This window comes from Lepidochelys kempii, chromosome 6 (assembly GCF_965140265.1).
Source record: "Lepidochelys kempii isolate rLepKem1 chromosome 6, rLepKem1.hap2, whole genome shotgun sequence".
NCBI lineage: Eukaryota > Metazoa > Chordata > Testudines > Cheloniidae > Lepidochelys > Lepidochelys kempii.
In genome coordinates, this window is record NC_133261.1 from 19,644,017 (window position 1) to 19,669,004 (window position 24,988).

Below are 24,988 nucleotides of genomic sequence, written 5' to 3' on the forward strand. Positions count from 1 at the left end.
ACTCTGAACTACAGCCACTAGGCAAAGCAGACTTTGGACTCTCACCAGTGGGTGACACCACCCTGAGCTCGAGCTGCTAGGCAAGGTGGCCTATGGACTCTTGCCAGTGGGTGACACTACCCCAAATTGTAACTACCAATGAAATTGACCCTTGGACTCTCACAGTTAGGCATTACACTGCGGAGTATCGCCATTAGGCAGTACTGCTGGCCTGGATCACACAGCCAACCCCGCAACACATGGTGGATAGCCTATACCTTGGGAGAGCACCCTGTAACCCCCGTAGTCCTCATTTACATATAATTGTGATATTGCATATAAAGCATTCTTTGTAAGGTATCATGGAAAAGGTTATGATCTAAGTTCCCTCTAAGCTGCAAGGCCACATGGCCATACAGCAGCCTATTAAGCATCATGTAGGTGCTCAGGGCTGCAGCGGGGAAAGATGCCTCTCCCTGCTGGCTCCACCCAAACCCCAGACCTTCCACGGCTGGGGGAGAGGCGCCTCTCCCTGCTGGCTCCACCCAAACCCCAGACCTACCGCGGCTGGGGGAGAGGCGCCTCTCCCTGCTGGCTCCACCCAAACCCCAGACCTACCGCGGCTGGAGGAGAGGCGCCTCTCCCTGCTGGCTCCACCCAAACCCCAGACCTACCGCGGCTGGAGGAGAGGCATCCCTCCCCCGGCCTCAACCCAGCCCTGGCCCAGACCTGCCATAGCATATGAAGTTATTAGATTATGTTGAACGGTTGTCAGTAAAACATGCTGTAAATTGAGGAATCAGCCAGATATTAGCTCCAGAGGCAACATCAAGGAAAGTAACCAATGCCCGGGCGGGTGTCAAACAACCATCAACAGTCATTGTCCAGCAAGGGAGCTACAATTCAAGGACTCACTTGCATAAGGCCACACCAAAGGAATTGCTCAACTTTGCTGATGACTCAGCAATGCCCACCAGACGTACCTGTGTTGTATTCTCTAAACACATGGACTAAGGGTATAAAACAGAACACGGGCCCACTGCTTGGCCTTTTCTCCGTCCCCCACCTATGCTGCAAGCAACAAGGACACTCAGAAGACTGAAGACTCTAACAGGAGGCTGGGTCAGGTTTCAAGGGTGAAACCTGTGTACTGTGAACTGCAATATCCACTGGGGTGAGAAAAACCACTTAATCTAGATGTTGCCCAGCCTAATAGGGTTGAAAGTTTAGATTGCGTGCTTATCTTTTATTTTATTTTGGTAACTAACTCAGGCAAAAAGTCAATCACTTATAATCACTTAAAATCTATCATTTGTACTCAAACTTCTTTTACCGTTATCTTCACCAGTGAGTTTGCCTGAAGTGTTGGTAAATCTGCTCAGGTTTGCAAAGGCTGGCGTATATCCATTTTCCATTGAGGAAGTGATGAACCAATTAATAAATATGCACTGCTCATCTTCAGCAGTGCAAGATGGTATATTCCTGAGGTACAGTGCTGGGAGCTGGGGGGATTCGGCTGGCAGCTTTCTCTGTGTGATTCATGAGTGGCTCTGGGAACATTCATGCAATGTAGCTGGGTGTGGGGCTCCACGTGTGGTTGTGCTGAGTGATCACAGCGCCTGGAGGGGGTTGCTGCTTGTCACTAGCAAAGCACTGTGAGAGACACCCTAGACTGCAGAGTTAAGGGGGCACAGCGGTCCCACAATCCCAGGCTGCACCCCAGGGATCCCATCACAGTGGAGAATGTGGGCATAGACCGGGTCCTGTTAGAAAGGCCAAGTGAGCGGGTTAAGGGGACTAAATGGCAAGGAAACCACGGACACAGGAAAGCAGTAGAAGTGGTTGTTGGAGAGCCAGCAGCAGCAGGTGGCCCAGCAGCATCAGGGCAGCTGCTACAACACATTGCGGCCCAACAGCAACAACCGAGGGCCCATCCACAAGAACAGCAGCAACAGCTGATGCAGGAGTTGGTGGCCTTGCAGCAGCTGCAGCAGCAAGAGTGTCTGATCCAACAGACGTCAGCACTACTACATCTGCAAGGGGAAACCAAAGCCGCCATGCCCGGGCTGGTGGCAGACAACCCCTCTGCCAGGCTGCCCGTACCAGTGCATGAAGATGGGCCCCGAGGCCTTCCTGGTCACCTTCAAGTGGGAGGCCACCACTGCATGCTGGCCACTAGAACACTGGGCTACCTTTGTGGCTCCCTAGTTAACCAGCCCTGCACAAGCCACATATCAGAACCTAGACCCTACGGAGGTGCTGGACTATGCCAAGAGGACGATGGCCATACTCAACCTCCTGGGAATCAGTCCAGAAATGTTCCAACAGAGGTTTCGTGAGGAGAAATCTCCCCTGAGTCAGATCCCATGTCCCAATTTCTGCGGGACCGCTGCTAGTGCCGGCTAAACCCAGAGAGACAGACTGGGGTCCAGATAGTGGAGGGGATTGTGATAGAGCAATTCACCCAAATTCTCCCAGCTGGAGGAAGGGACTGGCTGAAGCACCATAGGCTGTCGACCCTCCCCGAGGTGATGATGCTCATTGAGGATTACATGGCTGCCAAGGACCTGGCCCCTTTGGCTCTGAGACCAGGAAGCCGCGGGAATAAGGACCCAAATTCCAGCAGAGACCAGATGAGGTGAGAAGAACAGGGACCACTGACCTGACCAACCCTGCAAGAGGTATCCTCAGCCAGAGAGAAGATCATCAATATTGAGGCCCTACACAGAGGAGACCAAAAATCCTGAAAAGAAGGAGACACCGCATCCTAGAAAGAAGCATGCTGTCAGGGGTCCCGAAGGGCCAATGATCGAGTGCACACAGGAGGGGCATATCAGGTGAGAGTGACCGTTTATGAATTGTAGCTCTGTTGAGGCATGGGCCACAGGCCCCATGCTCAGAAGAGGGGCCTGCCCAATCTACTGCTCCAGTGTGGGTCAACGACACTCAGGTAATGGGCCTAGAGGACTCAGGTGCAGCCAGACTATTGTCTAGATCAGTCTGGTGGGATCCCCTGACACGGCTCGGGCCCCCATCTACCTCCAGTGCATCCACGGGGATGTACAGCCCTGCTCGGTAACCAAGGTACAGCTCAAAGTAAAAGGCCACGAGGAAACCTGCTGTGTCAGCCTTGTGACTACCCTTGCCTATCCTGTAATCCTGGGATGTGACTGGAGGTGGTTTCCTGAAACAATGCAGATCCTGTAGCAATGGAGCAGCAACCACCCCACAAAAACAAACCCAGGCCCAAAAGTAAGGGGGTTCATGGACTGAAAGGAGATGGAGGACTCAGGTGAGAGTCCCTCAGGGCAGGCAGAGCCACCAGTGTTGCGCCCCATAGAAGCGGAGGCATTAGACGAGACAGGCCAAGAATGCTTGATGAACAATAGGGACTTTGTGCAGGAGCAGAGAGAAGACCAGACCCTAAGTCATGCCTGGGACCAGATAGTTACCCCTGATGGGGAGTGGAGTGGGGATCTCGGACATCACAGGGACCCCACTTTGAAATCCACAAGAGACTGTAGCAGTAACAAAAGACCCCCAACCACAGAAGATGCTCCAACAGCTGTCAGTTCCCAAGATACTCTGGCAGGGGCTATGTATGACACCTCGTCCACTCAGTGCCATCTGCCAGATACTTAGGGAGAGAGAAGATGCTTCAAAGGGTAGCGGTCAGGTATTTTTGGCCAGGCATCAACAAGGTTTGTGTGCGATTTCTGTGCCTCAAGCCCTGGGTACCAGCTAACAGGGCCCAACGGGATGCCCAAGTAGTATTTGAGTGGGTAGGAATGGACCGGGTGGGACCCCTGAAGAAGAAGAGTGGGTCTGGGTTCCAGTATATACTGGTGATTGTAGACCAGGCCGTGCCATTGTGCACAATGAAGGCACCTGTTAGAATATAGGCTTGGCTGGCAGCCTGAGATAGAATTTTGTGTTTGACTTTTTGATACTCTTATATCTTATACTAATATGAAGAACAATGAAGAAGGACACTGTGTGTTGAATTTTCCACAACCAGGTGGGGCCTTTAATACAAATGGAAGAGATAAGGGATGGAGGAGTTAAAGTGTTACAGGGCATGCTGGAAGTGCAATATATAAGCACATAGTGAAAGACTCCCCCTGTGTTTAATTTGTATTGAAAGGTGCCAGAGCTCAACCCTGGCACAAATTAAGCACTGGCAGAGCGGCTCACCTTAGCAGTGCCGCTTAAAAAAAATAGCTGAACACAGAACTTTAGACTCTGTGCAGATGAAGGTCACTTATTTTAAAATTGTATTTTTAGTTATATTTGTAAAAGAACTTAAAATTTGTGTGAAAGTAAACACGGTTCCAAGACTGATACTAATCATAATGATGGAGTCAAATGTTAGTGAGTCATGCACATGATTGTGATCAGTAAACAGAATGCCAAAATAATTTGAAAAATAAATTCCCATTCTTAATAAAAGAGGGAAAAAAACGTAATCACATGTTAAAATTAAATAAATACATTCTTAGTGGAGTGAAAAACAGTTAACTAAAATAGAGTAGATAATGGCAGTAACACAGAATGTGTCTGTTAGACAATGTAAGCAGATTTTATTTGTCTCTAAAGAGACCTCTAAAGAGAGGGTACAAACTATCTAACTTGTACTTCTGATATCTGTGTTAAGGCTTCAAAACTGATACCTCAAGGTTTGGGATTGAGAATATTTTACTGTATTATCTAAATTTACATATAAACTTAAAATATGGATTTAATTGGTGTTTGCATTTTTTTTCCTTTCTTTATATAGGAATTAAATACCATGTTCCTGTCAGGTAATTCCTAGGTTGTTATCTGCAAAAAAAGAGTTTTCATATGCCTAAGTAGCCCCTGGAATCATGGTTAAATTTGTACCCTCCTCCACCAAAGTCAGAAATGGCCCCCTGTTCGTTGACTTGGGGCAGCTTTATCACCACAAAATCAGCATGGACACTACAGAGTCCCCCGTGGCCTAAGCCCATTCTGGACCTAGTAACAATCAATGGGTCCCACTTGCACTCTGGACCAGTGGCTGCAGAAACTGTTCCTCTCAAGGTTACTATCCAAGGGCATTGAAAGACCCTACAGTTCAATGCCATCCATTCCCCACACTCCCCTCTGATCCTGAGAATCCCATAGCTGGCCCTCCACAACCTCTTTCTCTGTTGGTGTGTACTAAACTCAACTTTCACTCAGAATTCAGCCAGCAGCTTAATGGCAGGAAGTTGGCAGTGGACAGTAGTTCCCTGGTGGTCACAAACCAGGGCATCTGGCCTGGCAGAGCCATCCACTAAACTGGTCCTCAACTTCCATTCAAATACAGTGACTACAATGATGTCTCTGGGGTAAAAATGCAGATGTCTTGCCCCACACAGGGACCGATTGCCCACTCAAGTTACAACCAGGGACAAACATTCCATTTGGGCATATAAACACCAGGCCTGACCGGGCCACACTGTGTACCTACCTTCAATAGACCCAAGTCAAGAACTTTATTTGTAAGTCCACCTGACCTGCTGGGAATTCATCCTCCTTGTTTAAAAAAAAAATGGAAGGCTACACCTGTGTGCGACTGTTGGGCCCTGAATCAGGTCACCATGAGAAACGGATACCCATTACCACTAATCCCCGAGCTAATGGGCCATGCGAGCACCGCTTGAGTATACACAAAACTAGATCTCCAGGGGATATACAACCTATTATGTGTTCGAGCTGGGGATGAATGGAAGACTGTCTTTCAAACTCATTAGGGTCACAACAAGTATCTCATGGTGCCCTTTGGTTTGAAAAATGCACCCAAAATGTTCCAACATTTTATTATTGACATACTCTGGGAGATTCTGGATCAATATGTGGTAGAACTCCTGGATAACATACTTTTTTTATAACAATACCGAACACCACACCATGCACATCTGTTCCATCTGGAAGAGGCTATGTGACCATGGCCTCTATGCTAAGCTAGAAAAATGTGCCTTGGATCAGTCCTTCATAGAATTCTTAAGGTTCATCCTACATCCCCCTGGTATCAAAATGGACCCACACAAGGTAAAGGGAGGCCTCAAGTGGGCAGCACAACGGAATGTTTGTGAACTACAACAATATTTGCTGGAGCTTATAAGCTTCTATTGGCTGTTCATCCTGAGGTTCTCGGAGCAGATCACCCCTTTTACTGCCCTGCGCTAGAAAAATACCAGGTTCCTCTGGTTTCCCGAGGCCCAACAGGCCTTTGAGCAAATAAAGCTCATGTTTATCACCACTCCCATATTGGTCCACCCTGACACCACACAAGCCTTCATCAGCAAGTGGATGCTTCCAAACTGGCAATTGGAGTGGTGGTATCCCAAAAGCACAGTCCTCAACAATTGCTACATCCATGTGCCTTTTACTCCTAGAAACTCACACCCACAGAGCAAAATTACAACATTTTAGACAAAGAATTCATGGCCATTAACATCGCCTTTGAAGAGTGGCATCACTATCTATAAGTGGCCTCATACCCCATCTAGGCATACACCATCATAAGAATCTAGAATATCTGCATAGGTCCAAAGTCCTCAATGTTATCTTAGGTAGGCCTCATTCTTTTTGTGCTTTGATTTCCTAATCTCTTATCATCCAGGAACCAAAAACAGCATGCTTGATCCTGTTCCAGAAGGGAGAATTTTATGCTGATCTGAAGGATTCTAATCCTAAAATCTCCTGCATCCTTAAACCTCATAACTTTCTGGGCATGGCCTCCTGCCAAGACCTGCTCACTCTCATACAGCCCATGGAATCCCTCCTGATGAGCAGAACCCATAAGTAAGGAACTCCATGATGTCAAGACAGGGTACCTACATGAAAGGGCATATACATGTCTCCACCCTCCCCCAGCCTCCAAGGACAACAACTCTACAAGTATGTCATGACCCCCCACTGGCAGGACATTTTGGCCACTTTAAAACTCTGTGTCCAGTCTCTTGTTTCTTCTGGTAGCCTTGCGTGTGGGCCAGAGCACAGGCCTGTGGGTCTCTTGAAATGCATGGGCCCATTCCAAGGTACTGCACAATAAACCCTTCAGACTCCTGCAATCCCTCGAGACTTCATCCAGCCTCTGGACAGTTATTGTCCTGGATTTTGGAGTAGAATATCCTGAGTCCAGTGGGGTCATGACCATTCTGACAGTAGTGGACCACCTCACAAAAGGTGGCACTCTTCATCACCTGCTCTGGCCCAACCTCCTCCTAGGAAATTGCCTGGCTCTGGGTGGATCAAATCATCCACCTCCATGTCCTCCTGGAGCACATCATCCATGACCACAGTGTGTAATTTATCTTCCACTTCCAATGAGGAGCTCACTGGATTTTGGGCATCTGCTTCTGTCTCTCCTTCACCTACCACTCCCAGACAACAGATCAAATGGAAAGAACCAACCAGATCCTGGAACAGTATCTTTAATGCTTCATAAAATTTCACCAGAATGACTGTTCCTTGTTGCTACGTCAGGCAGAGTTCATGTACAAAAATGCAGAACATGCCTCTATATGGCAAAGCCCCTTTCCCCACCCCGCTGTTTTTTGGACTGTGGGTTCTACCCTGGGTTGACTGGATACAACAGCTGTGCCAAACCCAGGATGAACTTAAGTTCACCTGGACAATGCCAAGAAGAGCTAAAAACATTATGCTGACTGTCAATGACTGGAGGCCCCCCCCCCTTTCGGTAGGCCAGAGGGTATGGCTCTCAACAAGATACCCACACAGAGACAGGCCAACTCGTAACTGGACTACCAGTTCCTTGGCCCCACCAAGTTCCCTGGCAAATAAACGCAGTCATATTTCTACTCGACTTAACTGGTTCCCTCCGAATACACCTGGTTTTCCATATACTTCTGGGAATTGGTGCAGGATGTTCATACCACTGACATGGTAAACACCTTTCACAAAAAACACATTGGAAAACTCAGACCACTACTGCCTGGGGTGGGGCACACTAGGGGCATGGGTGATCTGAGGGTCATGGTTCCCAAACCCTAGCCTGTGGTTCCCAAGCAGTGTTTAGACCATGGCCCCCACCCAGCAGATCTCCAGAATCAGTGGAGAAGGGAGCTAGAGGAGCTAGCCCTCTTGTAGACCGGCCACTGGAGGAGGTCTTGACAAACAATTTCACAGAGGGTTCCTCAAGTATTTACTAATCAGCAGTAGAATATTGTTAATCAAGAAACCCGGACTCTATCCCTCACTCAGGGTGAGGAATGTGGTTTATAGTGGTTAGAGATAGGATAAGCAAAACTGGTGTAGTAAACATGAGAGGCAGTATGCTTCAGTGGATGAAATTGGGGTTTATTATGCGAGAGAGCTGGGTTGCTGTCCCAGAAGTGACCCTGCATAATCTCTCTGCCAGTGTCTTCAAACAATGGGGTGTGTTCAGCCGTTCTTTGGGAACTGCCTTCTAAGGTTGGGGCTCATGGCCTTGGTCAATGAAAAGGGTAATGAATTGCATGAGAATATACTATAAGCAGCACTTAGAAGAAGTGAGGTTTGAACTCGTGGGATCCTGTTTCCCAGACTTAGGAAGTTTGCCTGATACTATAGTGGCATTTGGTGAGAAAATCCCTCGGACTGAGTGTTGACATTTGGGCAGTGGCAGATGCATTGGCACATTTGTCTTGGTGCACAGATTTACTGTTATGATTAAAATGTTATAAAATGCTCCACAGACAAACAGTACCTATGTATAACTGATACTAGCTGCCCAAAAATGTTGTTAATGCAGAGTTAAGGTTACACAGCTCTGCCTTGTACCCTTGCAGAATGTGGAGAGTGGCATCACTTAATCCTCTGTGTGTCAGGGTTTGCTCCACAGCAGCCTCATGGCCCACCAGAGCACTCTGCACCCTGCCTCAGGGTCTCCAATGATCAGCCACTGCCTCTTGTGAGGTCCTCTGCCATGGTGCTTTAGCCTCTGGCTAAGGCACTCTTCTGTCCCTGCCTTCCGAGGTATAAAGTCCCAAAAGAAACAAACCAAAAACTCTTAATAGGGTCATCCCACAAGTCTTCAGCAGGACCCTGCCCATTTACGCTGGGCATGTCTCCAATAGCCAGTCCTTTGGTCAGTCCCCCAGGGCTCCGTCATCCAATCCACAGGAGGCTCGTCCAACTGGAAAGCTCTCAGCCTCCTGGATGTAACCAGGCTTCCCTCACAGAGGGAGAAGCAGGGCTCTGCTCTCCTTCTTGGACAGCACCCAACAGAGCTAGGTTGTCTCCTTTTAACTGCCCGCTCCACAACTGACATCTGTTGCAGCTGTCGTAAGGTAGTGCTAACTGGGTCCACAGGCTCTCATTAATCTCCTTGTCAGCATGAGGCCTGTATGCCCCAGCACAATCTGAAAACTAGGAAACACAAAATTGAGCTACACATCAAGCTGCCTGCAAATACTCTGGTTTGCAAAGAGCCCCAGACCAATTGCATATGTGCAAATTACTGTCTCTGGCACATTCATAGAATATCAGGGTTGGAAGGGACCTCAGGAGGTCATCTAGTTGCCAGGACTCAAGCCACATGGGAGACCCAACATTTACCCTGAACAACTTAAATATTCCTCCCCCAAAGAGGAAGTGGATGCCAAACACTAGCTGAGTAGTCCGGTTAGGTTTGTGGTGAGGGTTGAATTTTTCTATCAAATTTGAAGTGAATTTGACAAAAGGTTCCTGGATTAGGACACTAAAAATAGAGATCTTCAACATAGGTCAAAAAGTGATTTTTTTTTGCCACTTTCCAGTCAAACAACAAAAAGAAGAAAGAAGTCAAAACAGTTCAGTGGATTCCCCTAGCTGGGATCTAGTGCACAGAACCAAAGTTATCATCACTGGTTATTTGTAGTACAGTAACCCCTGGAGGCCCCAGCTAGGATTAGGGTCCCAGTGAGCAAGGCACCGTATCTATACATTATAACAGACAGAGCTTATACAACAATTATTATACGCAGAGCTAGTAGCAACTCCTATTGTTAAGATTGTCAGACACTTCTCTGTTTCCAGTTGCTTATAACTTTGCCAAATTTTAAGCATTTGGGCTGAAATTTTCCATGCCTGGTGTTTCCATCAGGCTAAATATTGTGACAGTTTCTGCTAAAATGGTTCAGCCATTTCTGAGAATTAGGTTGTTTTCCCCATGATAAAAAAATCTTGCAACTTTTTTCCCTCAGAAGCTCTAGCTCCCCCATGTTTTGGAGCAGGGAATTGAAATTTTGCAGGGGGAGAGGGGTGGGGCTGGTCTGTGTGTCAGGGACAGGCCTTTTGCTGTTCCCTTGAAAATATGGCCAAGTTAAGAGACTCTGAAAAATCTCCTTGCATGGTGACAGGTTTCAGAGTGGTAGCCGTGTTAGTCTGTATCAGCAAAAAGAACGAGGAGGACTTGTGGCACCTTAGAGACCTACAAATTTATTTGGGCATAAGCTTTTGAAATCAGAAGTCAGAAGACAGCTTATGCCCAAATAAATTTGTTAGTCTCTAAGGTGCCACAAGTCCTCCTCGTTCTTTGTTTTAAATCTCCATTTGCGCAAACTCCGTAGAGAGACTTGTTAGAGCTTTGTAGCTCAATTTCTTCTGAATTTTTGTTGTTGCTACTGTTTGTAATCTTGTCAATCACCCATGGTTTTTATTACACCGCCATTTCTGCACCACAGTAGCTGTTCTCTCCCCCTTCACTGGCCTCATTTCCCCTTCCTTGTTTTCCCTCACCCCTCTACAGTTCCCACCTGCTCTATTGACTCCATCCTAATCTCCCCTTGCTTCCCACCAGCCCAAATAGATATAGGTCCCATATCCATAACTGCCTCCTGACTTCTGATGATATCTGCCCTAACCTGGGCTCTCCCTCAATCCTCTCCTTCTCTGCCTCCCACACACACACACACCACACCACCACGTTGGCCCCTCTGCTGCCATCCTGCCTAACCTTATGCCCACCCCTTTGCTTTCCCACCCTCGCCTCCTCTTCTCTTGCTGCCTCCAGAACACCCACTCCATCTCTAAAAAGATCTCAGCCATCCACAACCTCTTCATCCCTCATTCCCTCCAGCTCCACACTCTAGCACTCCATAGAGTTTTGCACTGTAGTGTGAGTGTGATGAAGTTGGGGTACATATTGCTTTTGGTAGCTATTGGAGTTGGAGGTGAAAGCCAAATGGAGCACTGCAGCATTACTGACAATGTTTAGGCAACATAAAGGTAGAAATGAGTGCACAAGTCTTTCCCCTTAACTTCTTATTTCCATGCTTTTAAGGTTTGGGGGTGGATTGGGCACGGTCCTTCCCAGTCTTAATGTTTGTCACTAAATTGGGTCACTTTTATGGTGGGCCATTTGGCCATTTGTGAACTATGAAAACCCAGGGGAAAAAAAATCAATGTTTAAAAAAAATAAGTTAGTTACATACATATTTTTAGATCTCAGATAACACTCACCGAAGTGGCCATTTGCATGGTCCTGGGGAATCTTCATTCGGGTCTTCAGTTAGAAACCTGCACTTCTCTATGTAAACAGACTCCAGGTTACAGCAATTCTTTATACAGAATTGAAGAACAATTTGATCCATTTTGGTAAAGGTATGATGAGTAAACTTTAGCTCAGTGAAATGATTCATTGCACTCTGCATAAATTCTGTTTCTTGAATTTCATACAAACAGTAAAAATAATCCAGATAGAAAATCATCTCCTCTTTATCAGAAGGCAATTTATCATAGTTGAACAACGATGAAAAAGGTTTTTCTTTAACCCATGTTAGTAAATTATTTTTAATTTTGGGTGAAAATTTGCAGCTAAGTTTTTTCTCCATGTTCTCCATTCTCTTTTTATTTAAGAGACCAAACAGGAACTGCACTGTTAACATTAAATAATTCCTAGATTTTCCACACTTTTCAAACAATTTTTCCACAGGTTGTATAGCAGTTTCTGATTTTTTCACCGTTTCTTCTTTCTCCAACACATAAAACAAAGCTGCAAAAAACTCTTGAAAACTCAAGTGAATGAAGCTGTAAACACGTTCACAGAAAATGCCTTTTTGAAACATGTTCTCATTCAGAAAGAGGGAATTAGGTTTATCTAAGCCGTGTTTCTTGACATCTTCTTCCTCAAACAGTATTTTCTGCCTCCAGAGTCCATCTGCAGCCAAAGAGCAAAGTCCCTTCAAGTTATCTTGTACCTGTTGTTTTTCTGAATTGCTGCTGTGACCCTCTAATAAACTGAAGAGATAGAGCATGTAGACTCCAGTGATTGTATCAGAAGTTCGTGCAAGATCTTCACCTGCTTCCATCTGCTGTTTCAGAACCGTGCAGATGATCCAACATGCAATGGGGACAAAGCACATGGTGAACAGCATTTCATTGTCTTTTACAAAGTTAAAGGCTTTTCTTGCTTGTTCTTCATTCCCAAAGAACTTGTAGAAGTATTCTTTTCTCTCATTTTCAGAAAATCCCAAGATCTCTGCATATGCACAACGTTCATCTTTCAAACACTGCCCAAGTTTCTCCAGGGCAATTGGTCTTGTAGTAATTATTAAGTAGGATTTGTGAAGCACTTCTTTCCTGAATAAACTGCTCAGTATGATTTCAACTGGCTGCTTCTTACAGGGATCAGAGCACAGATTACCTGTTGGTTGATTAAAGGAAAATCTCAGTTCATCAAAACCATCAATTATGAATAGGAGTTTTTCTGGATTCATCAGAATCTCTTTAGTTGGTGCATTTTGATCAGGACAATTCTTTAAAATCAAATCTTCAACACTTCCCTGCTCACTGACCAAGTTAATTTCCCTGCAATTTATGTAGAAAACATAATCAAACCTGCTCTGATACAGTTCTTCATTTGCCCAGTCCAACATGATCTTTCTTGCTGTCAGTGTTTTTCCAATCCCTGCAGCTCCCTGCAGCACGACAATTTGTGGTGACTGTCCATCTTTATCAGAGTCAAATAAATTGGCTATGGTGATAGGACTAGCATGCTCAGCCATGATTTCTGCATGTTTCCGTCCCAAGGCCATTATTTCATGTTCTCTCTGCTTTTTGTGACGATGTTCATTTACAATGATCAGCTTTGTGTATCTGCTGTTTAGCTTCACATTCTCACCAAGTCGAGCATTCATGTCTTTTATTGCGCTGTATTTGTTTCGTATATGTTCTCTATACTTCACTGTGTAAGCTGAGTTAGTGACAAGACAAGAAGCATTAGATATTACTGTAATGTTACAATAAAGCTATTTAAACAATAATACTGCTACTGTATATTTATAGTACACCTTTCATCATAAAGTATCCCCTCACAAATTAACTACGGGTGCAGTCCTTACTCACATCAGTGGTCCCATTGAAATCAGTGATGTGAGAGAAAAGTGTAGGCTCAGACCTTCTGTTGCCCTGGATTTGAGGGGTGTTTCCCCCAGGATATGATCAAGCCAACTGCAGCCATATTATATGCTTTCAGCCACCATGAATTAATGAAATAGAACACCACATAGTTAAGGGTTAATTTGGAGACAAGCTTTTACAAGCAAAGTTAAAACTAGCTACAGTTTCTGCTAATCAGAATGGGAGGAGAGTAGAGACAAGTAAATAACTAAGACTGAAAACTTTGGTGGTTGGAAAGACTTGAATCTAGACATCTCTCATATTAGAAGTTTATTGAAAGTGAGGAAAAGTGTTGATTCAGTAGGGGTCATTATGACCTATGTTTTTGCTGTTATAAAAGGTTACCTAATAGAGCATACCTGGAAGCAATTCTCTGACACCATCTTGAAAGACGTTTTCCTGACACCCTTTCTCCCCAGTGCGTGAGCAATTGGGCACTGTGAACCTGATGTTAATTACTCAATACCATTCTAGATGTCAGGTAAATATCTGGGATGTTCTAAACCTATTGCTTATATTTGTGTGCTTAAATCTAATAAACTGCAGTTTTAGATAAGATTCATGCAAGTAAGCGTGTTCTATCAGACAGAAGTGCTGTGTTCCTGTTGATTTATTCCTTACACTGCCTAGAGTGAAATAGTTACGTTCCCCTGTTGGGGGTTCTGAAAACTCCAGATAACACTTCTAAACACATATATAAGAATCACTTCATCAGTTACTGAAATGCAGCCACCTCTAGGGTGAAACCTGTCAAGTGTTTAACAGCGCACAGTGGCCCTCTGTAACAAAGTAGGGCATGAAGTGATGGAGAATGACAGGTATAACTGAAACAGTAGTGGGAATTTCAGTGCAAAGAATATAACTTAATATAACCTAAAATTTGTCCAGGGCCCAGAGGTTTTAAAAAGTCCCACAGCACTTTCAGTGACCCCAAATGTTGACCTCTAGTTATTTTGACTCGTTTAAAAGATGGCGTCCCTAGCAGGAGAGGGCCTTCCAGTATCATGCTGCTGCACTGGTTCAGTCCTGCCTCTGAGACAAGAGCTCCACACCAGCACCATGTTCTGCAGCCCCTGATTCTTTCCTGGAGATCTCCCCAGGCATTTCCTCATCCCCCATCCAACCCTGCGTAACCGGTGTGATCTGACGAGACTGCGCTCTGAGGGGTTACTTATTATTTCTACTAATAAACCCAATGTCTGGCTGACCTAGCCTAATGCTGGTAATCACTGGTAATCATGCAATGCAATTCCTTATTGAATGTCACATACCATTTGCTGATGTTTCAGGTGTTTGCTGAGGACCCAAAGCTGAAAGAGAAATTTCACATGAATGTTAGTGCAACAAAAATCACAGAGTATCACGCAGTTCAGGACGTTGGGACAAGTCATTCATTCAGGGGTCTCTGCAGTAATAAGCTCCCTAGTAAACCCACGGTTGAGGCAGACAAAGAGAATTTCTTTGGCGACACGAGTTCAATGACTTGTTCAAAACGTCCACCAGAAGCAATACTCTTTTTTTTAAAACCACTGTAGTAGCCATGTACGGTATGTCTACACAGCAATGTAAGCCTGGGCTCAGTCTAACCCCCCTTGTGTCCATGCACCAATTGTGCTAACCTAGGCCTCAGATCTAGGGTCCCAGGACCTTGCAGGGCTGGAGGGTTTGAGCCCGTGTTAAGCTGGGACTTAGGATCCAAGCCCTATTGCTTTCCTGTGTGCACAGAGCCCTGGCTTGCCTTGGGTCCTGGAAGCCCTCTGGGTGTATCCCAGAGATCCAGGTGGCAGAGGAGCAGCGCTGCAGGCAGCCAGCCCAGCAGCTGGAAGCTCCATTACTGCCTGGCCTAACATGATCCCTGCTCCTCTCCCAGTGGCAGCAGCTCCTGCTCTGGCTCCTCCTCGCTGCTGCACAGAGCTTCCCCGAACCAAGGGGCAAAGCTGCCAGGCAGGAGGCAGCTCCCAGCCACTGGGATGTTGGGAGTCTTCCCTCTCCTGGCCATGCTGAGCCAGGAGCCCTGCTGCTCCCCCTCCCTGCAGGGCAGCTGCCTGGTCCCTACTCCACTCTCTGGCCCTTGCCCCCAGCCCCTCTGGGGCTGCATGTGCAGGGCTGCCTGGGCTGCACGCACTGTCAGGGGACTGAGTGGGAGTCAGCCCCCAAAATTCCCCCACTGCCTCCCTCAGTGGTAGCAGCTCCAGCTCCTCCTTGCTGCATGGCAGTCGCTTGTTCCCACTGTGCTCTCTGGCCCTTGCTCTCGAGCCCCCTGGGGCTGCGTGTGCAGGGGTGCCCCAGCTGTGGCACGGTCAGGATGGTAAGTGGGAACCAGCCACAAACCTTCCCTGCAGCCTCCTTGTATCGGCCTGGCACTGACCTCTCACGAGTGCCCCTTCTGGTCGGGTGCATCTTCAGTCTTTAAATAGCTCCAGTCCCGGTATCAGGCCGTAGCCCCAGGGCTCCTCCCTGGCAGCAATAGATACATCCTCTGTGCGCCCTTCTGGCCCCAGCTCTTCAGCCAGGCCACTACGTAGTTCAGATCCCCTTCTTGAGAGTTATGGCTGTCCAATTATAGGACACTTTCCCAGTGGCCTATGGGGGGCACCCAAGTCCGCCCATTACTCCAAGTCCCAGCCTAGCGACCCTAAGAATAACTGCCACACGCCGCTGTGTCCCTTTAACTAAGCTGCCAGCCAGGACCTCTCTCGCTCGCTCCCCCAGTCCCAGCTGGCACAGATCTGTCCATGGTGCTGCAGTTCCCTTTGGCCAGTCCTCTGGCTCCAGCAAGGAACTGCCGGTGTCTGGCTTTGCAGGTCCTTTTTAGACGGCCTTCCTGTGCCTTGATTGGCTGTGCCCCCGAAGCCACTCTAGGCTGTTTGGAGGACTCCTCTACTACTCCTTTCCTAGCACAAGAGTGGCAGGATCCTGAGGCCTCCAGCAGGGGGCCTCTGGGCCTAGTGCACCCCATCACACTCCTATGGTGGTGGCGGCGGCTTTCGCTCCAGTTCTTCCTTGCTGCTGTGCAGAGCTTGCCAGGAACAAAGCTGAGAGGTGGGAGACAGCTCCCAGCTGCCAGGATGTTCGGCTTTATCCTTTCCCTGCAGGGCAGCCACTTGGTCCCACTCTACTCTCTGACCCTTGCTCCCAGGCCCCTCCTGCCCTCCCTGGGGCTGCATGTTTAGAGATGCCTGGGCAGCGTGCACTGTGAGGGCAATGAGTGGGAGCAGTCCCAAAACCTCCCCACAAACTCCAGGGATCCTTTATCTCTGCCTCCCGGGGTGCGGTGGGGGCAGGGATAAGGGATCCTTGGGAGGAGCACACTTCACCCCAAGCCCTGGGGAAACACTGCAGCAGTCCATAGCTGGCAGCAGCCAGCTTGGGGTGGGGGTGTGTTTTTCCTCTGATACCGTCATTTTATGTCAAACTTCAAAACAGACAAAAATAAATTAAAAAACCCAAACAAAAACAGCTTAATTGAATAGCCCATTTTTAAAAATTAAGAATTGCAAAGTTTCATTTAATAGTTTGGCAGCCCTGGAGACTGACATCATAATTATGCACAGAACAGGAGCACATGGGAATTTTTACCTGCCAGTGTGACGCAGCCTAGAGGTGGAGAGCTCAGTTCTCAGATTAGATGGCAGTTCAGGATCAAGCCTTCACAAACTGCAGTCATTCTACTGAGACAGCCGCCAAAGGTGCTAATTATGCAGCTGATGTACTCATGTGTCCTTATGGGCACCTGAATCCCATCAACAACACCATTACAGTTAACAAATAGGGTGGGCATTAGTTTTCCCCCACAATGGAACGCATTTGTAGGGCTAGAGTGCTGACTCTGGGATGGGGGGGCACCAGGCTGACTCTGGGATAGGGTTACTTTGACTCAGGTCTGTGCACTGCAGTGTGGGTGCCAGAGTCCTGGGTTCAAGCACAGGTCAGAAAATCCTTAACCTAGGGTTAAAATGCAGTGTAGGTGCTCAAACCCAGGGTTCCTTGACATGGGTCAGCTGACTCAAATCCCACAAATCAAGTCCCATTACATTTCTATGTAGACATAGCCATAGTGTCTTTCTTAATGATATATGAGCACTGAGATCTGCTAATGAAAAGCCCTATATTAGAGCTGGGTATTATTATAAAAAACAAACAAACAATCTGAAAGGGTTGGAAGCAACCCAACAAAGAACAAAACAAATAACGTTAACAAAGTGGGGATTTTCTTCTAAATATATATATATTTAGAAATTTCAATACTGCAGCATTTAGTCATCCCCAATTTTGGCAGGGGTCTCACTGCAAGTCCAGATAAGTGGTTTGGAAGCTCTCTCAGTCCTATAATTAAAGGGGCATTAGTTCTGAAGATATCTTTTCTTGCAACTGTATATCAGAAGCTTGAGTTGAACAAAAAACACTTTCAACACTCAAGCCTTCTTTATATATAATAAAGCAGGACAGAATTTTTTTAAACAGACCTTTTTTCCCCCACAGGTAAGCAGCTCAAGAGAGTAAACGTATTGATACTTCAGCCTTGTCAAAAGCTAACAACTATTTCTGAGTATAGCTCAAATGATGAGGTCCCAGCTGAGCTCGGGATTTATAGAGACAGAGTTCAAATCCTGCTACTAGCCCAAGTTTGAGGGTGGCATATCATGGAATTTCTTTTTTAAAAAAACTAGCTCCCCCTTCCCTCCCACTGCTGTCACCCTCTCTGCTCTCATGCGCACTAGTGTCTTCATCCCTTCCATATTCTCCTTCCAATCTGAAGACAGAAAGTATCAACCTTACATTCTTTTTTAATTTAATTTTTAAGGCCAGGTTCAATGGCATACTCTGGCTGCCCTACTCCACACTCAGAGCACATGGTCCAGTCAAACTGGGTTAGCAAATGCCTTGAATCACCAGATTCACACAGAACTGTGCCAAAAGTTCCCTGCCTCTTTCACCTCCCTACATCCCCTGCATGCATACTCCAAATCCTCTTCCTTTCTGTCCTCCATAGTCCCTTGCACAAACTTGCTCCAGTTTCACCCTTCCTCCTGCACCCCGCATTTCCTCTCTCTTTCTCACACACACACTCTCTCACTCTCATTTCCCCCTCTTGTATCCTTCCACACACAGCTCTGTTTTCCCCTTACTCTCTCCTCTGTTGAGTAAATCTAGTGCAATAAGTAATATTTGAAAACAAATATTCTGGACTATATTTTTTCCTTTCTTCATAACTGAAAGTTTCTGCCAGCAGAGGCTGGTGCAGAACATTCTTCTCTACGGCTTTGTTTACACTTGAGGCATGAAAGTGCTGTCGTGGCAGTGCTGCCAAAAAACCCACTTTCCAATGAGAGGGAGACCAACACCCATATTTGTTAAACGCAGCCTGAGACTTCAGTCCCTCTGAGAACAATGGTAAATAGATGCCCTTCTCAAAATAGCCACCTGACTGTGGGCTTGGACTTCAGTCCTGATGGAGATGGCAGCCATTTTGAAAGAGAGAAGTTCTTAGTGGACTTCTCAGTAGTAGAATATTAATAGTCGAGATTGCGAAGGCCTTACACTCAATTCAAAGGCATTTCTCTCTTTGTCCTTTTGTGTGTATGTAATGTGATAATTTTTGAATATGGCAGCGTGACAAAGTTCCTCCTCTACCCTGGTGGGTCTTGCACTTATTGGCGGATTTGCTCGCCTTGGAGCTTCACGGCAGCCCTCAGTTTGGCCGTTTTTGTGAACCAACAGTACAAGTCAACACCTCCTGTGTCTGACCAGGAGTTGGGAGGTTTGGGGGGAATCCGGGCCCACCCTCTACTCTGGGTTCCATCCCAGGGCCCTGTGGAATGCAGCTGTCTAGAGTGCCTCCTGGAACAGCTGTGCGACAGCTACAACTCCCTGGGCTACTTCCCCATGGCCTCCTCCCAACCCCTTCTTTATCCTCACCATAGGACCTTCCTCCTGGTGTCTAATAATGCTTGTACTCCTCAGCCCTCCAACAGTATGTGTTCTCACTCTCAGCTCCTAGTACCTCTTGCTCCCAGCTCCTCACACACACACCTTAAACTGAAGTGAGCTCCTTTTTAAACACAAGTGCCCTGATTAGCCTGCCTTAATTGATTCTAGCAGCTTCTTGATTGGCTGCAGGTGTTCTAATCAGCCTGTCAGTCTTAATTATCTCCAGAAGGATCCTGATTGTTCTGGAACCTTCCTTGTTACCTTACCCAGGGAAAAGGGACCTACTTAACCTGGGGCTAATATATCTGCCTTCTATTACTCTCCTGTAGCCATCTGGCCTGACCCTGTAACGAAGTATATAATAAATCATAATGGTATCATGTAAAAAAACAAAAACAAAAAAAAAACCCTTCCTTGTTACCTTACCCAGGGAAAAGGGACCTACTTAACCTGGGGCTAATATATCTGCCTTCTATTACTCTCCTGTAGCCATCCCTCCCGACCCTGTAACGAAGTATATAATAAATCATAATGGTATCATGTAAAAAAAAAAAACAAAAAAAAAAACCTTCCTTGTTACCTTACCCAGGGAAAAGGGACCTACTTAACCTGGGGCTAATATATCTGCCTTCTATTACTCTCCTGTAGCCATCTGGCCTGACCCTGTAACGAAGTATATAATAAATCATAATGGTATCATGTAAAAAAACAAAAACAAAAAAAAACCCTTCCTTGTTACCTTACCCAGGGAAAAGGGACCTACTTAACCTGGGGCTAATATATCTGCCTTCTATTACTCTCCTGTAGCCATCCCTCCCGACCCTGTAACGAAGTATATAATAAATCATAATGGTATCATGTAAAAAAAAAAAAACAAAAAAAAAAACCTTCCTTGTTACCTTACCCAGGGAAAAGGGACCTACTTAACCTGGGGCTAATATATCTGCCTTCTATTACTCTCCTGTAGCCATCTGGCCTGACCCTGTAACGAAGTATATAATAAATCATAATGGTATCATGTAAAAAAAAAAAACAAAAAAAACCCTTCCTTGTTACCTTACCCAGGGAAAAGGGACCTACTTAACCTGGGGCTAATATATCTGCCTTCTATTACTCTCCTGTAGCCATCCCTCCCGACCCTGTTACAGCAGCCAATCCCAAAATTTCAGAGAATGCTCATTACATCAATGGCAGGAACCCTATTGATTTCTGGGGAAATTGGAAACCCAAGAAAGGGAAACACATGAAGTCCCTGCCATCTATTTAGCATAGCAACAGCTTGAAGAATCTCTGAAGTTGTCTCTATAGCAATCGGTCAGTTGATGGCATCCATTAATGCCTTCCAGCATAGCAACACCCTATTTCTTCTCTGCTCATGCTCCTCTAAGACTCCAAGAGCTTGCAGCAGAGGCATCTAGCTCACACAAGCGAGAACAGGCACAGGCCACTTGCAGGAAAATTTATATTCTAGAGTTTGTTCTCACCACAATGATGAATGTTTCTGAATAGTCCAGTAAAATTCCTTTCAGTCTGTTTTGAGATGTATGGAATGATTTATAGAGGCAGTTTCCTGGGCCAGTAATGAGCCAGGACTACTCAGTCCCTCAGTGGGAGGGGACAGCCTGACTCAGAGACAAAGGGACTGGTTTTAGCTTCAAGTTTGGGCTGTCTGAATTAGGAGCTGGGGGAGACACTGAACAGCTCAGGGAGTCTCTCATTAACTCCCACTCCACACAAAGGGGGTCTTTGAACTGCTGTGAGATGCAGCGCACGGTCAGACAGTTCCAGCCCTGTGGAGACCCGTGTGCAGGGAGGCACAGAACCAAACCAGTGCCAGCCAACTGAAGCCTCCACAGGACTCCAATCCAAGGTGCCAAGAGAGGGCCCTGCCCCACCTAGGAGTGAAAATATCATAAGAGGTCCCCTTTTGTTTTCTTTAAACTGGTCAATGTTTGTGGTACTGCTACACTAATCTCTGGGCAAAGAGCTGGGGAGGGAGCTGGGGGTTGTGGTGCAGTAGTGAATGGCAGGAGGTGGGGAATGTATTGTATTATTCATGTTGTAGCATTTATTAGTTATTAACCCTTTCCTTCCCTAGAGCCCTTTTTTCCTGTCACCACCAGGACAGGACACCATTTGTTACGTTGTTATTTTGGATGTGGTGTTTCAGGTGTTGGTGTCTGTATTGTTGTATTTTGTTCCCTGTGTAGTGGGTTACACTTCTTGTCTTGGGGGAGGGCTACATGCAGTTGTGTGAGATTGGGTAAATACAGCAAGAAATAAAACAACAAAAGGGAATATACTGAAGTTGTCCTGTCAGTGGAGTAAGATTTAACCAGTATTGGATGTGTTGTTCTGTGGTTTTTAATACCCATATTTGAGTTTTTATTTATTTACTTTGGAGCTAATCTGTGGATATATCAGTAAGAATTACTGCAAGAAAAGAGGCCATCCAATCACACAGACACTATGAAACACCATACATTGATCTAAATGGATGCATTCCAGCACTCAGATTTTTGAATCTGTTCTCAGATCTACTAATCTGTCCTTAATAGACCGGGCTGAAAGTTTTCCAATGGAACATTTTTCTGTAGGAAAATGTCAGTTTGTCAAAATTTAAACATTCTGTGGGAACATGTCCATTCTGGTGAATTTTTTGTTGAAAGAGCATTTTGATGAAACATGCTGTTTCAACATTTTTTGTAACAGAACGTTTTGATTTTTTATTGAGAAATGACTTGTCTTTTCAAAATGTATTGCATTTCAGAGCATGCCTACTCTTACAATGCTGTGCCACTGTAGCACTTTAATGAAGTGCTCTCCCGTCAGCTTAGTTAATCCGCCTTCCGGAGAGGCAGTAGCTGTGTTGGCTACCACTGCCATAGTGCTGTGTACATGGGGGTTAGGTCGGCATGACCACGTTGCCCGGAGCGACGTAGTGACGTACCGATTTATGGCTACAGTGTAGACCAGACCTTATATTTATATTTGATAAAAAAATAGAAATGTCAAAATGAAAACATTTCACATTTTTTAAAATGAAGCATTTTTTGGAACATTTCAATTCTTGAAAAACTTCAAAAGTTTAAGTTTCTGTCTCAATTTGGGATGAAACAAAATTTCAAAATCTAAACATTTTTTATGAGATAGATCTATTTTCCAACCAGTTTTAATAATTAGATTGTAGCTGTTCCTCCTGCACCCATTTCAGGGAATATTCAAAAGGGGGAGAGATTCAGAAGTTGCAGGAACATTAGGTTTTCTTACCTTTCTTTCTTGCCTCCTTGAGTTTATCAGCAGAATCTCTGAGACTGATCTTTTCAAGGACCGATATAGCTACATTCACTGCACCATGTTCCTTGTAGTATTCACACAAGAGGTCTACAAGTTTCATCCGAGTGTCAGCTTCCTGTAGCTGACCTTTGGGGATTGGTGCTTTTTTTTCATAGTCAGCATTTGCTAAGATGAATTTAAATCTTTCAAGATCTCCTTCCTTTTCCCCTGAGAGATTGTCCAGTGTATCTAGAAGGATTTCTTTCATATTTTTGTCTGTAGTCATCACAGGATATTACCAATAATCTGAAAAATAAGTGGAGAATTAAAAGTCAATTATTTATGAATCTCATAGTGTTGTTGAGGTGGTGATTCAGTACACATACATGTAACCCTGCTGCCCGTCTGAGTTGGCAGCAACAAGGGCCGGATTCAGTATCTAGGGGTTCCGTTTCAATAACACAATGCAAAACCGGCTCGAGCCCCCTACCACCTCCTGGGTGCCTCTAAGAGGCAGTACTTCCCCTCTCACAAGCACAGAGTCTGAGATTAGCAAAATCGTTTTAATAAAGGAGGGAAACAATGTGGCATTTTGTTGGGAAAACACCACAAACAGGATTCATAGCACAAACCACAAGCAAAAGACCCACCCCCAAGTAAGTTTGGCAGTGTCCTTTTCCCCTTAGGGTCTTAAGTCCACCAATGCAAAAAATCACCCAAAGTCCCAAAAGTCCAACACCCCTGTTAAGGTTTCTTCCCCACTCTGAACTCTAGGGTACAGATGTGGGGACCCGCATGAAAGACCCCCGAAGCTTATTTCTACCAGCTTAGGTTAAAGCTTCTCCAAGGAGACTAGTCTGTAAAAGGAAGCTTACTGGGTGAGATTTTTATCTGTATTCAGTTTTCTTAGACATAGACTTGCATATTCTATTTTATTTTGCTTGGTAATTCACTTTGTTTTGTCTGTTACTACTTGGAACCATTTAAATACTACTTTCTGTATTTAATAAAATCACTTTTTACTTACTAATTAACCCAGAGTATGTATTAATACCTGGGGGGGGGGGCAAACAGTTGTGCATATCTCTCTATCAGTGTTATAGAGGGCGAACAATTTATGAGTTTACCCTGTATAAGCTTTATACAGGGTAAAACGGATTTATTTGGGGTTTGAAACGCATTGGGAGTTGGACATCTGAGTGTCAAAGACAGGAACACTTCTGTAAGCTGCTTTCAGGTAAGTCTGCAGCTTTGGGGCATGTGGTTCAGACCGTGGGTCTGTGTTTGGAGCAGACTGGCATGTGTGACTCATCAAGACAGGGTGCTGGAGTCCCAAGCTGGCAGGGAAAGCAGGGGCACTAGTAGTCTTGGCACATCATTTGGCAGTTCCCAAGGGGGTTTCTGCAGTCCAACCCATCACAACCCCTTTAAGTAGTTTGTGAGCTGTCTAGCGGTGATCACTCTTCTGTTTTAGAAGCCATCAGAAACTAGTCAGAGGAGCAGTGTGTGTTAAACTAGGCCTTCTATGTCCGTATATAGTTAATAAACATGCTTATTCGGGAGCTATTGAAATGGATCTTTACAGGCCCATGGTTTGGCAGGCCTTTTCACCAGTACCAGTGAAAAGTCAAAATCCCTTATCTGCAATACAGAGCAGTTTATTTGAGAGAATTATACAAGCAGTATAGAGTTATACAAAACACATTCCCCCTAGTGAGCCTCTCTCCCACAAAAATACACCCTCAGTAACTATGCTGGCCTAACGCAGTATCCTGATCGGCAAACATGGCAGATAGCCACCAGCTTTACAGATGGCATCTCTTCTCTTAGTCACCTGGTTTCTCTCAGATTCCCTCATAGCAAGTCTTTAGCTGCCTTGAGACCTTCTGGTTTCAGGTCCTACTCGAGCCCACGAAGCAGAGTCTCGGCTACTCTGTCTAACAGCGTTATGGGCCTCTTCAGGTATTAATTAATAGTTCCCCTTCTTCCTTTGTGTAACAAGGTCGCACTCACTGCCATGGTGCCTCCTGCTGGTTAGGCTGTAAATTAGCTCATTTCCAGCACTGGAGCACCCTCCTCTGGCAGTGTCTCGCCTGCTATTACCTAACCTTTCCGTCTCCACCACACCAGGACCTGCATCCCTCCCAGACCATGGCGCCCTTCCCCTGGGTATTGCCCCACAGCACTGCCAATGTTCTGGGCTTCTCCCCTCAGGGGAGCCCACTACTCCTGATGCCACCACTCACATCAGTGACCCACTGCAGTCCTTAGTCTGGCCCCTCGCCCCAGGGGCAAACTGCAGTCAGAATTGGCCACTCTCATCATTTGGAATGGGGGGGGTGGACCTGCTGCCTATTTCTTTCCCCTGGTTGCCCTCTGCAGACCTAGTACCCCCTTGGGTCCCTTAGTCAGG

The 24,988-nt window shown here is 45.9% G+C and overlaps 1 protein-coding gene across 2 annotated transcripts in view; it reads right to left on the bottom strand.

Moving 5' to 3' along the window:
* The window catches only part of LOC140912510 (NACHT, LRR and PYD domains-containing protein 12-like), a 181,199-nt gene extending 158,322 nt beyond the window's left edge, over window positions 1-22,877 (bottom strand). Inside the window, exons 1-3 of one of the 2 annotated variants that reach the window (XM_073346997.1) lie at window positions 22,570-22,877; window positions 14,640-14,678; window positions 11,431-13,162 (exon numbers count right to left, since the gene is read on the bottom strand). In XM_073346997.1, coding sequence (XP_073203098.1) covers window positions 11,431-13,162; window positions 14,640-14,678; window positions 22,570-22,861 — 2,063 coding nt within the window. In that variant the 5' untranslated portion in view covers window positions 22,862-22,877. Of the gene's footprint in view, window positions 1-11,430; window positions 13,163-14,639; window positions 14,679-15,736; window positions 15,796-22,569 lie in introns of those variants that run through there. The other variant, XM_073346998.1, reaches the window with a different exon arrangement.
* Window positions 22,878-24,988: the final 2,111 nt, after the last annotated feature.